The 16,783-nt window shown below is 38.5% G+C and overlaps 1 protein-coding gene and 1 long non-coding RNA gene across 2 annotated transcripts in view; one reads left to right on the top strand and one right to left on the bottom strand.

Annotated features, from left to right (window-relative positions):
- Positions 1-16,783, top strand: part of LOC309497145 — a 139,802-nt gene that overhangs the window by 10,212 nt on the left and 112,807 nt on the right. The window lies entirely within an intron of this gene.
- LOC309496937 (uncharacterized protein) lies at positions 10,262-12,623 on the bottom strand. Its single transcript, XM_082167138.1, has 2 exons — positions 10,794-12,623; positions 10,262-10,411 (listed from the first exon to the last, which is right to left on the bottom strand). Exon 1 carries the CDS (start codon positions 11,840-11,842, stop codon positions 10,907-10,909), a length of 936 nt encoding a protein of 311 aa, XP_082023264.1. The 5' UTR covers positions 11,843-12,623; the 3' UTR covers positions 10,262-10,411; positions 10,794-10,906.

Genomic DNA, 16,783 nt, shown 5'->3' with positions numbered 1-16,783 from the left:
AAGCTCCCAAACACCTCCACGTGTTCCCTATTTAAATACAGTTACTCGCGTAGTGTAACTCGACCTAGGACGGTGACACAAAACAAAACGTTGCGCTTTTCTAAGCGTGTAAAATGGATAACTATATTGTATGGCGGAATACCATTGCAAGTGCTTATGAGCACTTCGACTTGGCGCAGTAATATCTTCACTCGTGAAAAATCCTCTCACCGGCCCCCGCTCCCTCTAGTGAAGATATTACTCCGCCAAATAACATAGTTTAATATGAAAAGACGGTGGAGTATTCCTTTAAATCAAGAAGGCAACTCCACTGGATGCAGTTTATTTTCAAATGTGTTTACTTTAACTGTCCCTCCTATTTAAAACAGTATTTTATTCCAGGCAGGTCTGCATATCCACTTAGACACATGCAATACCCGTTTTTTGTTGTACCCAGAATATATAAAGAAGTCGGACGTAGAACGTTCCAATATAAAGCGCCATGGGACTGGAATAATCTTCCTCTTTCTCTGCGATCTACAACTTATTTTCATTCTTTCAGATCATCCCTATTTTCATATCTTAAAACAACCTGTTTATGTTTTTAAATTTTAAGTTAACCCCAACTTCTTGTGCATTTGTCTATTAAAAAATATTTTGGAGAGTGGGATTGGTAGGTGGATGTAGGTGTATGTTGGTGAGAGAATTTGTGTATGAATGTGTTGTGCATGAATGAATTTAGATGTGTATTTGTAATGTTGTTATTTATTATTTTTGTTAATTTGTTTTTTGTATTTTGTATCTGCGTTTATAGGACCCTCTTGAAAATGAGATGTCGCATCTCAAGTGGCTATCCTTCAATAAATTCAAATTCAAACATGCGGAGTCCCTCAAGGCTCAATTCTTGCGCCACTCCTGTTCAACCTGTATATGCTCCCAATGAGCCAAATAATGAGAAAGAAGCAGATCTCTTACCACAGCTATGCAGACGACACACAGCTCTACTTAGCCCTATCGCCTAACGATTACAGCCCCATTGACTCCCTGTGCCAATGCATCGATGAAGTTAACAGTTGGATGTGTCAAAACTTTCTTCAGTTAAACAAAGACAAAACTGAAGTCATTGCGTTTGGAAACAAAGATGAAGTTCTCAAGGTGAACGCATACCTTCACTCTAGGGGTCAAACAACTAAAAATCAAGTCAGGAATCTTGGTGTGACACTAGAGTCAGACCTTAGTTTCAGTAGTCATGTCAAAGCAATAACTAAATCAGCATACTATCATCTGAAAAATATTGCAAGAATTAGATGCTTTGTTTCCAGACAAAACTTAGGCTGCGTCTCATTTCTCTGTCTTACCCCTTACTCTTACCCCTTCCCCTCGGTTTTGCGCGTTCATGTGAGGGGAAGTGGTGTCCCAATTCTCATTTTGATTAAGGGCTAGGGCCAAGGCGTAGGGCTACATAGCCCTTGAAGCGAAGTTTGCGGAGGACCACACTTGAAAGAGAGGGGTAGGAATTTCACACAAATGTAAGTATTTTCAGCAGTTTAATGACACTCGTGTTTTATGATACTTTTAATAAAATGTTCAAGCGGTTTTAATTGTAATGTTTTTGTTTTGAATCGCTAGTTAACCGCTAGCTAGCAGCTATGCGCTATTTTGCCGTTTGCTAATGTTTTGCTTAGCTATGGTGTTGCCAGCGCCGCCATTAAATACAATGAAACAATGTCTTTGAGTGATGGCACACAAGCGTGGAAAAGATAAAGAGAGTCCAGGCAATCGATATCACAACCCGAGACGACGGCATCTTCGTTTGTTTATGTCAACGCGTATCGCCTCTGTTGACGTAGCAGCCAGCTAGCGGAAAGGGAAGATGACGCAAACGGTAATCGAGTGGTGTCTCATTTCTAAGAGAAACGTTCTTCCCCCTACCCCCCTTCACTCGGTATCGAGGGGCAAGGGGAAGACGCAGACAAAGGGGAAGGGGAAGGGGAAGGGGAAGGGGTAAGACAGAGAAATGAGATTGGCCCTAACTCTGTGGGCGGGTCTCGGCGCTGTTGCTATTATACCGGCGGGATAAATGACTCTCCGACGCAAATCTAACATGAGTTGGTCTGAAGTCGCTTCATTACTCATAGGTGTGGTTTGGGCGTAACGTGAAATAAACCAATCAGAGCCTCATCCCACATTCCCTTTAAGAGCAGATGCGCTTGTTCCATGGCGGACAGCTATTATAACGGCGGATTTGCAGGAACGGTTCACAGCCGAGGAGACCGACGTTCTCGTCAGGGCCGTAAAACACAGAGAAGTGACATTGGGGATGGAGAAACACACACAGATTAGCTTCGGTTAAACAGGCGTATGATAATCTGGGTAAATGTGTAAACTAGATTTATGCTTTTATAATAAACTATCTATCTATCTATCTATATCTTAATAATGTATGATTTGCAAAAATGAAAACTGCTGCTTCTGTGTAGATGAGAGAATCTGTTACGCTGTCAAGCCTAATGGGTACAGTGTTTGTGCTGCTTTGTGCGGTTGTGTTTCTGTTTCCTCTATAGGTCACGTGACGTCCCGCCGATTGCTGATTATGGGTGGGGGCACTTGTTTTAAAGACGCCTTGTTTGACATCTGCTGTCTCTCACTCTCACTTCTGATCCGCTTCTGGTGGCAGACGGAGCGTGCTCCGAGGTGTCTCGTGTGCTCGGCCCGTTATGCCTCTTTATGGAGTTTCACATGTCGACTTCATGATCGTGTTTCATAAGCACGGCCCCGGAGGGGAATGCACGTCTGTTAGATTCAGTTTATAACTTTATTTAGAGCTGGTGGTAATTGGTGATGGGTTTTCACATGTTATTTAGTTTAGGATCAGTTAGAGTAGCTGTCAGAGGACCCGGAAGACTCACGGAGAACATTGTCTTTTGTTTTCGAACGGGTGGTAGGCAAGTGATATTTCTCCAGGAGAGATGTGTGCGCAGGGTTTTCTTTTTGTTTGTTTTGTTACTTTCTTTTACCACCATGCTCTGCTTTATTCATCATTTAAATCATTTATAAATTAATAATTTATGCACCGTCACTGAATCTCTTTGGTCTTTATATGTTATGATGTTCCATTTTAATTCATTTGATGGGCTTGTAACATAAGCAAAGTGTGTGTGTGTGTTGTGCTTAAAATAGCATATAGTCGGGGAGCCAAAGTCTCAAAAGCTCAATAAAATGGGTTGAACCTGACATGGTCTGTCATACTTTTTATTTGTGTTTTTTCTGTTAACTTTGACCCTAAGAACCAATAATTGGAGGGTCTGCTCTGCCGGAAATATCGCGAAAAAAAATTGTGGCCATTTTAGTGTATGCACCCTTTATTTTTTATCAGAAAAATGTGAAAAATTATTTTTTCCCTCAAATCCACAGTGGGTTTGGTAGGCTGTCAATAAATGCATTCCAGATACAAAGAACACATTTGCTGACAATATCCACTGAAAAAATAACTCTTAAAACACATTTCTACATGATTTTGCATCAATTTAATGCAAAAAAATTAGGGGTTTTCTCACTTTTTCCAATATTTTCATCTTTACTTCATTGGCAATCAACTATTCCCCCAAGTTATGACATCAGTCAATATGTCATTCTTTTCACCAAACAGTATACTCATTCCACAGAAAAAATCATAAAAATCCAACCAAAATCAATGGATCTGTGATGATTTCACTAATAGTTGATCAGCAGGCTCAGAACCTCAATAGAATTGTAGGCTATTCTCAAAATTCATGTAATGTATGTATGTATGTAATCCATGAGCCAGGGGGGTTGATCGGTATCATCGGGGGGAAAATGCTATCATTGTTATTTGGCAAGGTATACACCCCTAGTATTAGAAAAATCACGATAGCAGTGCAGGGGTGGTAGCGAAATCACTTTTTTCAGCTCATGAAGTTACTAACCCCCTAAGATAAATTCCGTTTTTGAAATCTGGTGTATATCTGGTTTAGACTCATGCCAGGGATATTGTCAATATTCTATAATATGGTGCTTGGTATCGCTGGAAAGGGGACCTTTTAGGCTTTCATTTAAGCCCAGTACTGAATCTGCCTGACAAACACAGAGGTCACATGACTTCTTTAAACCAGAAATAACACACATTTTTTCACAATTTCCGCCTAAACTGTATGCTTTATTTTATCCCTTTGGCATGAAAGAACACCACGGACACAAAAGTCAACAACTTCAATACTCAAGGCACTCTGATGACTCAGAAAATGTATAATATACCCATACTATTTATTTGTGAGAGCCTTAAATTAGACTTGTGCAGCCAGCATGAGTCTTCAAACTAGAATAGAGCCAATAGAATGGACAAATAGAATACCCTATTAGTCCAGGGCCAAATGTTGTAATAAAAAAACTTGTAATTGGTGTAACAAAATGTTTCTATCATGTATTTTGATATTCACCCACTTTCAGTTAGAATGTCAGAAAGTAGCTCATGCACTGAATGTTGATGTTGATGGTTCACAGTTTTGTGAAAAGATTGTTGGAATCAATCGCTGTAAAAATCTATTATTGTCTATCCATTCTAAAAGTGCATCTATCCATTCTAAAAGTGCATCTATCCATTCTAAAAGTGCATCTATCCATTCTAAAAGTGCATCTATCCATTATAAAAGTCCATCTATCCATTATAAAAGTGCATCTATCCATTATAAAAGTGCATCTATCCATCATAAAAGTGCGTCTATCCATTATAAAAGTGCATCTGTCCATTATAAAAGTCCATCTCTCCATCATAAAAGTCCATCAATCCATTCTAAAAGTCCATCTATCCATTATAAAAGTGCATCTATCCATCATAAAAGTGCGTCTATCCATTATAAAAGTGCATCTGTCCATTATAAAAGTCCATCTCTCCATCATAAAAGTCCATCAATCCATTCTAAAAGTCCATCTATCCATTATAAAAGTGCATCTATCCATTCTAAAAGTGCATCTATCCATCATAAAAGTGCGTCTATCCATTCTAAAAGTGCATCTATCCATCATAAAAGTGCGTCTATCCATTCTAAAAGTGCATCTATCCATTATAAAAGTCCATCTATCCATTATAAAAGTGCATCTATCCATTATAAAAGTCCATCTATCCATTATAAAAGTGCATCTATCCATCATAAAAGTGCGTCTATCCATTATAAAAGTGCATCTGTCCATTATAAAAGTCCATCTCTCCATCATAAAAGTCCATCAATCCATTCTAAAAGTCCATCTCTCCATTATAAAAGTGCATCTATCCATCATAAAAGTGCGTCTATCCATTATAAAAGTTCATCTGTCCATTATAAAAGTCCATCTCTCCATCATAAAAGTGTGTCTATCCATTATAAAAGTGCATCTATCCATCATAAAAGTGCGTCTATCCATTATAAAAGTGCATCTGTCCATTATAAAAGTCCATCTCTCCATTCTAAAAGTGCATCTATTCATTCTAAAAGTGCATCTATCCATTCTAAAAGTGCATCTATCCATTCTAAAAGTGCATCTATCCATTATAAAAGTGCATCTATCCATTATAAAAGTCCATCTATCCATTATAAAAGTGCATCTATCCATCATAAAAGTGCGTCTATCCATTATAAAAGTGCATCTGTCCATTATAAAAGTCCATCTCTCCATCATAAAAGTCCATCAATCCATTCTAAAAGTCCATCTCTCCATTATAAAAGTACATCTATCCATTCTAAAAGTGCATCTATCCATTATAAAAGTCCATCTATCCATTATAAAAGTGCATCTGTCCATTATAAAAGTGCATCTATCCATTCTAAAAGTGCATCTATCCATTATAAAAGTCCATCTATCCATTATAAAAGTGCATCTATCCATCATAAAAGTGCATCTATCCATTATAAAAGTGCATCTATCCATCATAAAAGTGCGTCTATCCATTATAAAAGTGCATCTGTCCATTATAAAAGTCCATCTATCCATTATAAAAGTGCATCTATCCATTATAAAAGTCCATCTATCCATTATAAAAGTGCATCTATCCATTATAAAAGTCCATCTCTCCATCATAAAAGTCCATCTATCTATTATAAAAGTCCATCTCTCCATTATAAAAGTCCATCTCTCCATCATAAAAGTGCATCTATCCATTATAAAAGTGCATCTATCCACCATAAAAGTGCATCTATCCATCATAAAAGTGCATCTATCCACCATAAAAGTGCATCTATCCACCATAAAAGTGCATCTATCCATTATAAAAGTGCATCTCCATCATAAAAGTGCATCTCTTCAAAAGTGCATCTCTTCATCATAAAAGTGCATGTCTTCATGTTCATTTTATGAAGTATACTTAAGTAATTTTCAAGTATATTTTTAAGTATACTTTATGTAGTAAGTATACTAATATCAATGTGTACTTGTAGTAAAATTGTGTACTATTTCAATACTGCTTGGGACTAAATTGGCTCACTTTTCGTATTTTTAGTATTTGTAAGAGTAGTAAACTAAGTACACAACTAGGTTTCTCATTTGTAATGCATCTGTACTACAAGTGAACTTATAAGTAGTAGTTTACTGTTTAATACAAGTAGTACATTTTTTTAGTTTATGAAAGTACACACTGATGTGTACTCTCAGTAAACTACTAGTTTCGTAGTTTATACTGCAAGTGTACTTGTAAGTTTTCTTTAAGTGAACATAACATTATACTTTGCACTTAACATGTAACATTATTATTTTTGCACTTGAAAAATACCTTTAACTGTACTTTAATTTTAAAAACATGTTATTAGCTTCATGCATCCTTTTTTAATCTTAACACTTGAATGTCAGTAAGTTTCATAAAGAAAGGCAACATTTTAAACAAAAAAAGTAGAATTAGAGTAAATTGATATACACGACCAGTGGACTAGCCTACACAAAAATTCAGATATGCAGAATTAGAAAAATATTGGTTTTATATCAATTTTCTAATCAATATTTTCAAACAATGTAAGTTTCATAAGACTATGAACGTTAAGATACTTTACGTAAAAAAGTATATTTAATTGACTACTCAATCAAAAGAGTTAACACAACTACAAGACAAGTATACTTTGAATTCTTAATTATTCTTTTAAGTATATCTGGATCAAAAGATTGAGTTCAAGTACAGGCCAAATATACCCGGGCCCGTATTCATAAAGAATCTTAATGCAAAAAATCACTCCTAGTGACAAAATTCTAAGAAAATTCTTAGAAATGTGGCCGTTTACTCTTAAAATTAAAGAAAAAATCCCAGTAAAGAAAAAAGTAATTCAGAAAGCATCTTAACCCTTAAAAGAGGTCTTAAGGTCAAAATTGTTAGGAGTACGGACGAGGACTTTTACGAGGCTGAAGAGTTTCTTCAGCAGAGGAGAACATGGCAGAAAGACGAAGAAGGAGAAGAAATGTGTTGCAGACAATGGATGACAGTGAGTTACAGTAATAAGACGCTATAGATTAGATCATGCAGGGATCATGTTTGTGACTGATCTTAAAGACGCGCTAACATCTCCGACAGCGCAGAAATGCAATAGCGCCAGAAATAAAAGTAATCACTACATTACGATATTTGGCAACTGGGAAAATACAACAATGCAGCAATGTGTAATGTACACAGTCGCATGTAATTTCAAAGTGAAGGCTTAGAATAGACCCTATACTTAAAATCACAATTTTTTCCTTCTTGGACTACCAGCCAATCACAGTCTTCAAAAGATTGTGTCATACATAGCAACGGGGTCAGCCCCGCCTCCTCACTAAGATGAAAGTTTTTTGTCTTTTCCTTGCTCAGAGTTGTTCTCAGATTGGACATGAATCGCTCTTAAGCTAAGACTCCTACGTAAAAGTTTTTAAAGGAGAACTCCGGTCAATTTTAACATTGAGCTAATTTTTTTTGTAAATTTAGAGTGCTGTTAATACAGAGAACTACGACAAAAATCGGTATTGCCTACACCATGTTATCCTCTTTTTAAAATTTACACCCTGTTGACTTCAATGGGGCAAGTTTTAAACCTGCTTTTAGCCTCTTAACATCCTTGATGTGTCATTACAAGTGCACAGGTCATGTGAGTGATTCCTTCAGAGTAAACACGGTGAATCTGAGCAGTAGATGTGAAAGATATTCATAAAAATGATAATTCAGCCAGATAATAATTCACATTGGCTGGGCACTTGTAATGACACATCAAGGATGTTAAGAGGCTAAAAGCAGGTTTAAAATGTGCCCCATTGAAGTCAACAAGGTGCAAATTTTAAAAAGAGGATAACACGATGTAGGCAACACAGATTTTTGTCGTTGTTCTCTGTATTGACAGCACTCCAAATTTACAAAATTGAGCTCAATGTTAAAATTGACCGGAGTTCTCCTTTAAGCTAAATTAAGAGTTTTCTGAGGGGATTCTTAGAATCTTTATGAATACGGGCCCTGGACTTTTCTCTCAGTATAAATCAAGTACACTGAAGTGTAATTTTAAGTATATTTCTGAGAAGTACATAAAATGTAGACTGAAAGTATATTTTCTTATTTTAAGTTTAAAAGAAGTATACTAAGTGTGAAAAACACCAAGCTTACATTAGCTACTACTACTATTCCCCACCAATTCACAAGCACAAGAGAAAAAGTATTTTGTACTTACATTTAATACCCCTGGAACTCAATATAGTTGATTGAAGATGGTATAGTTGGTAGTGTTGTTATAACCAGTCAACTGAACCAACAATCTTTTCACAAAACTGACAAAACCTTGTCAAAATCCATCAACATTCAGTGCATGAGCTACTTTCTGACATTCTAACTGAAAGTGGGTGAATATCAAAATACATGATAGAAACATTTTGTTACACCAATTACAAGTTTTTTTATTACAACATTTGGCCCTGGACTAATAGGGTATTCTATTTGTCCATTCTATTGGCTCTATTCTAGTTTGAAGACTCATGCTGGCTGCACAAGTCTAATTTAAGGCTCTCACAAATAAATAGTATGGGTATATTATACATTTTCTGAGTCATCAGAGTGCCTTGAGTATTGAAGTTGTTGAGTTTTGTGTCCGTGGTGTTCTTTCATGCCACAGGGATAAAATAAAGCATACAGTTTAGGCGGAAATTGTGAAAAAATGTGTGTTATTTCTGGTTTAAAGAAGTCATGTGACCTCTGTGTTTGTCAGGCAGATTCAGTACTGGGCTTAAATGAAAGCCTAAAAGGTCCCCTTTCCAGCGATACCAAGCACCATATTATAGAATATTGACAATATCCCTGGCATGAGTCTAAACCAGATATACACCAGATTTCAAAAACAGAATTTATCTTAGGGGGTTAGTAACTTAATGAGCTGAAAAAAGTGATTTCGCTACCACCCCTGCACTGCTATCGGGATTTTTCTAATACTAGGGGTGTATACCTTGCCAAATAACAATGATAGCATTTTTCCCCCCGATGATACCGATCAACCCCCCTGGCTCATGGACTACATGTCTTTCGGAATTTTGAGAATAGCCTACAATTCTATTGAGGTTCTGAGCCTGCTGATCAACTATTAGTGAAATCATCACAGATCCATTGATTTTGGTTGGATTTTTATGATTTTTTCTGTGGAATGAGTATACTGTTTGGTGAAAAGAATGACATATTGACTGATGTCATAACTTGGGGGAATAGTTGATTGCCAATGAAGTAAAGATGAAAATATTGGAAAAAAGTGAGAAAACGCCTAATTTTTTTGCATAAAATTGATGCAAAATCATGTAGAAATGTGTTTTAAGAGTTATTTTTTCAGTGGATGTTGTCAGCAAATGTGTTCTTTGTATCTGGAATGCATTTATTGACAGCCTACCAAACCCAAAATAAAGGGTGCATACACTAAAATGGCCGCATTTTTTTTCGCGATATTTCCGGCAGAGCAGACCCTCCAATTATTGGTTCTTAGGGTCAAAGTTAACAGAAAAAACACAAATAAAAAGTATGACAGACCATGTCAGGTTCAACCCATTTTTGAGACTTTGGCTCCCCGACTAATATGAATAACATGCGCAACGCGCCACTGACTTTAAACAATTTTTTTTCGGTCAGTGGAGGAATAGTTTTCTGAAACTGCAAAATAGCACCAGGGAACGTTTGCGCCGGAACACGCCTCCTCTTTGCGCTGAACCGCCCCCGCGAGCGCAAGTGTATTTCCTAGTTTACCGACGTGCGTCTGTGGAGGGAAAAGTCTGCTGTGCGCGGATGAGAAATAGGAATGACACATGCGTCGCTGTACAAAGTCAATTGCGCTGGGTGCAAGATAGGGGCCATGATCCTTTATTGTTAAAGAGAACATCACAAAAGCAAACGTTAAGAACACACCTGACAGTGAAGTAGGAGACATCTCGTGTTCAGCACTTACACTTTTATAATGAACAACATTTACTTATTCAAAGATTCAGAAGTCTTCAACGAGGAAGAAGGAGCAGATGTTATTTAAGGATTTTTAAACCAGAAATAGGACAAAAATATTTCAGCAGAGTAGTTTATTTCTTAAGCGAGTAACATGCAGGTGTGTCAGGAGAGCATCATGACAGAACACAGATCAAATATACAGGTACATCACAAGATGAGAGTAAATACAATGAAATATTACAATGGAAGTTTTATCAACACTTTTTTTTTTTTACTTAAAGTTACTAAATGTTAAATTAAAAGATTATTATTATTATTGTTTTTTAAAGATTATTTTTGGCCATTTGTAGGCCTTTATTGACAGGACAGCTGAAGACATGAAAGTGGAGGGGGGGGGGATGACATGCAGCACAGGGTCAAAGGTCGGGGGTCAAACCCAGGCCCGGTGCACCAAAGAGTACACCTCTACACATGAGCGCACGCTCCAGCATCTGAGCCATCCCTTATCAACACCACATATCTACACTAGCCTGCAGCTGACGGCACAGTGAATGAACCACGGTCATGGATTAGAGAGTTGAGATTGTTCTTGATATTTGAAAAATAACTCTTTAAGCCACTGATCGGTTCATACTTTGAGAAAACAACATCCATTAAAGCCGTCGCAAATGGTTTACCACACGGGCTAAGATTTATTATTGCATACCAAAAACAGTTTGGAGTTTCATTATTATCTCCATTGATCTTGTAGGTCTTGTATTTCTCCAGCAAAGGATCCAGGTGGCGTAAATACTCATTGATTGTAGCTTCGATTACATGAACACAGCCTGATGCAGGTCTACATTTACCAGCCTGAATATCCAGTCGAGCGCCATGGATCAGCATCTGGACGTGGAAGGCGGCTCCGTTGACCCACATCTTGAGCCCGCGGTTGCTCATCTGTCCGTCCTGCTGCAGGGAGTTTCTGAGGCTGGTGAGATGTTTGCTCAGGTCCTGTTCCAGTCTCCTTATTTCCTCCCGTAATTGTTGGGCATTGTTCATATACATGCGATGGCGTTTCACATACTCTGACACTGTGTCTCGGACACCGAAGGCTTTCTCTTCCCCAAACACACGTCGTAACAGGCTGTATGTGTTAGTGTCATCTCTTGTCTGAGGGCCGGCCTTGATGGCGATCTCTATGATCATGGAAATCACCAAAGCTCCAATTCCAACCGCATTCGGGACTGAATTCAGTGCACTAATGGCAGATCCAAGACTGGCGATGGAACCCGGCACCATGTTGAGCATCTCATTAGAGTAAGCCTGCAGCACAGCGTTAGAGTCGGAGCCAGAATATTTCAGCAGAGAATCGTCTATGCCTATATCTGGTAAGTTGTATACATCTGGATGCTGTAACATGTATTCATAACTCTGAAGAGCAGCAATCTTATATTCCTCTTGTGAGTATGAGCCGCCCATGATTATTCCTCTCGATCTGTGATCGCTCACACAGAGTTCAGATGTCCCCCGACCAGCAGACTGAACACTATAATCAGAATACTGAGATAAAATCCTCCCTCACATATAACCAGGATGACAACTCCAGCAGCCAATCAGACCTCTGGAAAATGGTTAGGCGTATTTGTTGACTTGTCTCTAAAGTCCAGTGTGTTCAAGGTCCAGAAAAACACATTGTGCCGCATGAATCTACATTTATAGTTTATTCAAACACAACCCTAATGCAGTGATTAGAGATTGTTCCTTCATGTGCATTATAAGTGTTTTATAAGCTCCTTAAATAAAGAAAACCTTCACAGAATCCACATCAGAAACAGGACAACGCCAAAAACATGAAGAGGACATTGACTTAACCCACGTCAGCATTTATACTGTACAATATTCTGTGATAAACGGGATTCTCTGACTATTATTGAGGTCTTATAAAGGCATCATGTTTTTAACTGGATCTGTGCAACCGAGGATTTTCTTCAGGTGTGTAAGGACCACCCATTGGCCCAATGACGGAGTCCAACGGCCTGGTGAAGGGATAATGCGTGTGTGTCCTTTCAGCGCTCCAGTGAAGTTCACTTCATTTATTGGTATTTAGTTTCAATATTAGTTTAGCTCTGCACTTAATCTGACTCCAATTTCAAATGATAATCAAATTTAGATTGTGTTTCTGATTAGAAAATAGTCATAAATATTGTTTATGAATTAATTTTGATCTTTGATTATTCTGAGTATCCCATACTTTCAATCATTAATTCACTAAGGGACCCGATGCCGCACAGAGTCACACGCCCCGGGTTTACCTGGATCTCCCGGACACAGCCTCGCCAGTCTGGTCTCGGTCAGAGGGTGCAGGGTAGCTAATACCTCTTTAGTCGGTTGCCTACTGCTCACGCATACAAGAAGTGTAGTTAATTTAGCCACTTCCGCACAACTTGCCAAGTCAGCGATAGACAGAAATCAAAAGGTCTTCAGAAGACGTGCCACTGCTCCGTTCACATGCGCCTTTAGTTTGACCTATCCTGGACACAGAGCTGCGGGAGCACCAGCCTCCTCCTAGTCTACTGAAATAATGAGTTCAGAAAACTTCAGAATAAATCAAGATGTAGCAAAAAAATGTATCATGCCAATTACACAAGTACATGATTAAAAGTCAATTCAGAAATAATAAATACATGACATCACTTACTCAAAGATGACTCTAAAAATAAGCAATGTATCCCTGCCAGAGACACACAGTGGTGTGTGAGTGCTTTCCCATGGGAAAACCCTGAAACATCACTGTATGGGGGATGATCCTGGTAAAGGGTCCCAAAGACTGCTCTGCCACCCAGCCTTAAATACCCAGACCGGAACAAAAGGGTTGTACCTAGGGATGTCCCGATCAGGTTTTTTTGCCCTCGAGTCCGAGTCCGAGTCATTTGATTTTGAGTATCTGCCGATACCGAGTCCCGATCCGATACTTCTATAATACATAAAAAAAAAGAATAAAGAAGAGCGAAAAAACAGATCCAGGATGTTCCTTATTTTTTATTTAATTCACCTTATTTTAACATTCAACAACTCTGTTAACAAACAGAGCACTTCTGTGAGGTAGCTTGAACAATCAAGTAATAAATAAATTCTTCACTTTTGGACCTAAGTGCAACAGTAAATATAAAAAAGTCTAATATATAAACAAATAGCACCTCAACTTAAAATACCCGGTAGGCATGTAAACAAATAAAAAATAAAAGTGCCACAGTGTTTGCAAAGCCAGTAATGCTCTTTTTGGAACTGCACTCCTAACTCTTACGCCGGTTTCACACTGCACTGTTAGCAGAGCGTGCAGCGCGTATTTTTAGTCTAGTCTTTACAGCATTCACACCGCGCGCAGAGGTGGCGCAGCAGTGCGTATAGCAGAGCAGGAGTGCCGCGATCGTTTCGGCGCCGAGTCTAATTTTGCTGCGCCGCTTTTGCTGAATTAAAGTGACAATACATTGATCATGGCCAAAATACACCGCAGTTTTATCCAAAAAGTGCATTGATGATATCTATTGTGTTTTAAACAGTCAATTAAATGACCAACAGCAATGTAAAAAAAAAAAAAATGTCCAAAAACAAACTTGTTGCCATACCAATAAAAACAAAGATGAACCAAAAGTTATATAAATGAAATTATTAATAAAATAAGCTTCTTGACAAGTCTTTTCTCTTAAATGTATTTGAAAACGAAAAAAAGCAATGCCAACTTATCCATTATAGAGTACTCTGTCTGTAGCCTACACAACCCGCGGTTCAGCCGCGCGTGACAAACACTGCCAGTGTGAAAGCAAAACGCGCGTGTCCTGCTCCTGCTCACCATACGCACTGCTCCTGCGCTGCTTACGCGCGTGCAGTGTGAAACCGGCGAAACTCTGTGCCACCGCATAACTATAGATGTGTTCAAAAATAATGAGAATATATATACATATATATCCGAGTCCTGATCGGGAGGTAACGTCCGATTCCGATCGAGTCTGAAAACACGTGATCGGGCCCGATTTCCGATCACGTGATCGGATCGGGACATCCCTATATTTCTGGTTAAATTCATGCACCTGGTTTCGGGAGATCTGGAAGAGACATCACCCAGAGAGGAGAACAGGATTCTCCTAAGTTCTCAATCTTTCTCATTAAACCAATGACTGCAATGACATTAAGACCATTTTACCAATCGCACCGGGACATTTAAAATGAAAACAAGTTTATGTAAGGGATCATGTAGAGCGAGGCGGTTGTAATAGCGAATACACCTCCGACAGGCTCGCGGAGGGATCTTGAATCCTGAAGGGGTTTTATTCGCTATAACAACCGCCTCGCTCTACATCAGGGGTCGGCAAGTAACTTTGGCCGCGGGCCAATATTTTTTTTAGCCAGTAGATGGCGGGCCAGCTACACGGGAGCAGGCCTATGGACAGTGGCGTAACTTTGTTTTAAAAAGTGGGTGGGGTGGGGGTTGCTACAATGCTAAATCAGATATATGTACAATAACATTACGATGTCCAGCAATCGATTTAAATAGTAGGCTACATTTGTTGTTTAATAAGATGTAGCTTAATAAAGGCTGTTTTGTCAGTGCCGAGAATTTTCGTGTGAATAAATATATAGATCCGCCTGTTTGTCCAACAAATATTTTATTGGACCAGTGGTAGAATTTTGTTTGACCGAGAGATCAACACCAACGTACTGCACCGGGCGGACACAGTTCAATTTCTGGACCCTTGGCACAAGCGTACAGGTAAGCTTGCTTATAATGTTCGATATGAATGAATTGTACCTAATCAAATACTGTTAGGCTGATCGTTAACATGATGGTTAGTGTAGTAGGCTAACCGACACAGTGCTGGTCACTGAAATAGATTTTTGTTTTACCATGTGTCAAAATCTGCCAAACGTACTTTGTGGTTCTCTTCTAGGTTAAGTTCGCAAAACCTCCGAGTCCAGTCTATTTTTGTGATAGCTCAAAATACATATCTGTACATTGCTAGTGTCGTGAAATCTATTAACACAGCACCGCCACGAAATGCCGATTAGACCATCTCGTCGTAATACATACAAAATATTAATAAATCCTTGAGCAGGGCTGCGATATGCTTGCGATACAGTTTTGTAACTCATGTTTGTTTTCAGAAATGATAACAGTCGTTTTATACTAGTGCTTATGCGATATCACGATTTTTGATGATCTTCTCCAAGGTCTGCTTTTGAGGAAAACATTTAATTGGCGTTCTGTTCTGACATGCACCTTTTCTGAGCGCGGGGAAGCGCGCGCGCACTGTCAGCGCCTGACAACCAGGCCTGGCGTCAAGGGGGGGCTTAGCCCCACATACTTCATATAGAAACAATTAAAATGCCTCGTTAATTTTAAAGACATAGCCTATTTATTATTATTAGCCTGTTTTTGCCTGAGATTTGCGGTGAGATTTACGCATGTGCTCGGGCGTATGCTATATTCCTGCATGCACCCAGTATGTAAGCAGATATTAATATAAATGTGCAATTAGTCGACCGGAAAAATCTTTTGTCTGGTAACTCTAATCAATACATTTACTATTTACTTAGTAAAAAGTATCCAGTTATTTAGCCTATTGAATTTGTTCCCAGTGTTTAAATATGTGTTCTGTTTAACTTAAATGCTAATTTTTTGCATTGTGATTTTATTTTCTGTTTTAGATGCTCTAATGGGGACAGCCGCCGTCACCCACAGGCTGTGCAAAAGTGGCTGCGCTATGCGCCAGACCGGGAGGACATTGAAGTGTAAATAAAGAGTACAAATAATTAAATAAAAAGGCTAATATAAAATGAATTTGTTTTAGTGTGGTGTGTTCAGTGTTTTATACGAGATTTCAAATGTTCTATTACAACTGGCTCTAGATAAAGCAGGCTATTTAAATTATGGCATTACATTTAAAATGAACATTTAAAAACGATTGAAATTCCATTGAAATCACGTTGATCCTTAGTTTAGTTGAAATTTCAACATTGTTTCAATATTCCTGATAATTGAAATACCATTGAAATTCCGTTGATCTATGGACAGGATTTCAACGTTGTTTCAATATTAAAACAGGGTGCAAAATGATGTAGAATCAACATCAGAGTTCGATGTTGATTCAATGACTTATTGTTGAAAAAGGAATGTTGATTTAACATAGTTTCAATGACTGTTTGCTATCCGCAACGGGTTGAAGCGCGCGTCCGACTGAAGACAGTGCAGCGTGTGCGCAAGCCACACGAGAAAACACTGTATCCGCACCACTGATCGCAGCGGCAACGAGCACTTTGATCACTTGATTTAAAAACACATTTCACCAGTGATCCCTGCCGCTCAATGGGTTTGTTGTGTATAATAAATTTGTAGCTTACAATATTTTGGCAGTGATCGGCTTT

This window comes from Leuciscus leuciscus (assembly GCF_965113295.1).
Source record: "Leuciscus leuciscus genome assembly, chromosome: 4".
NCBI classification, from domain to species: Eukaryota; Metazoa; Chordata; class Actinopteri; order Cypriniformes; family Leuciscidae; genus Leuciscus; species Leuciscus leuciscus.
The sequence above is the reverse complement of the archived record's forward strand: the minus strand, read 5'-3'. Positions and strand labels throughout refer to the sequence as shown.

Coding starts and splice junctions, on each gene's coding strand:
- LOC309496937 (XM_082167138.1), bottom strand. CDS start 11,842: ATGGGCGGCTCATACTCACAAGAGGAATATAAGATTGCTGCTCTTCAG.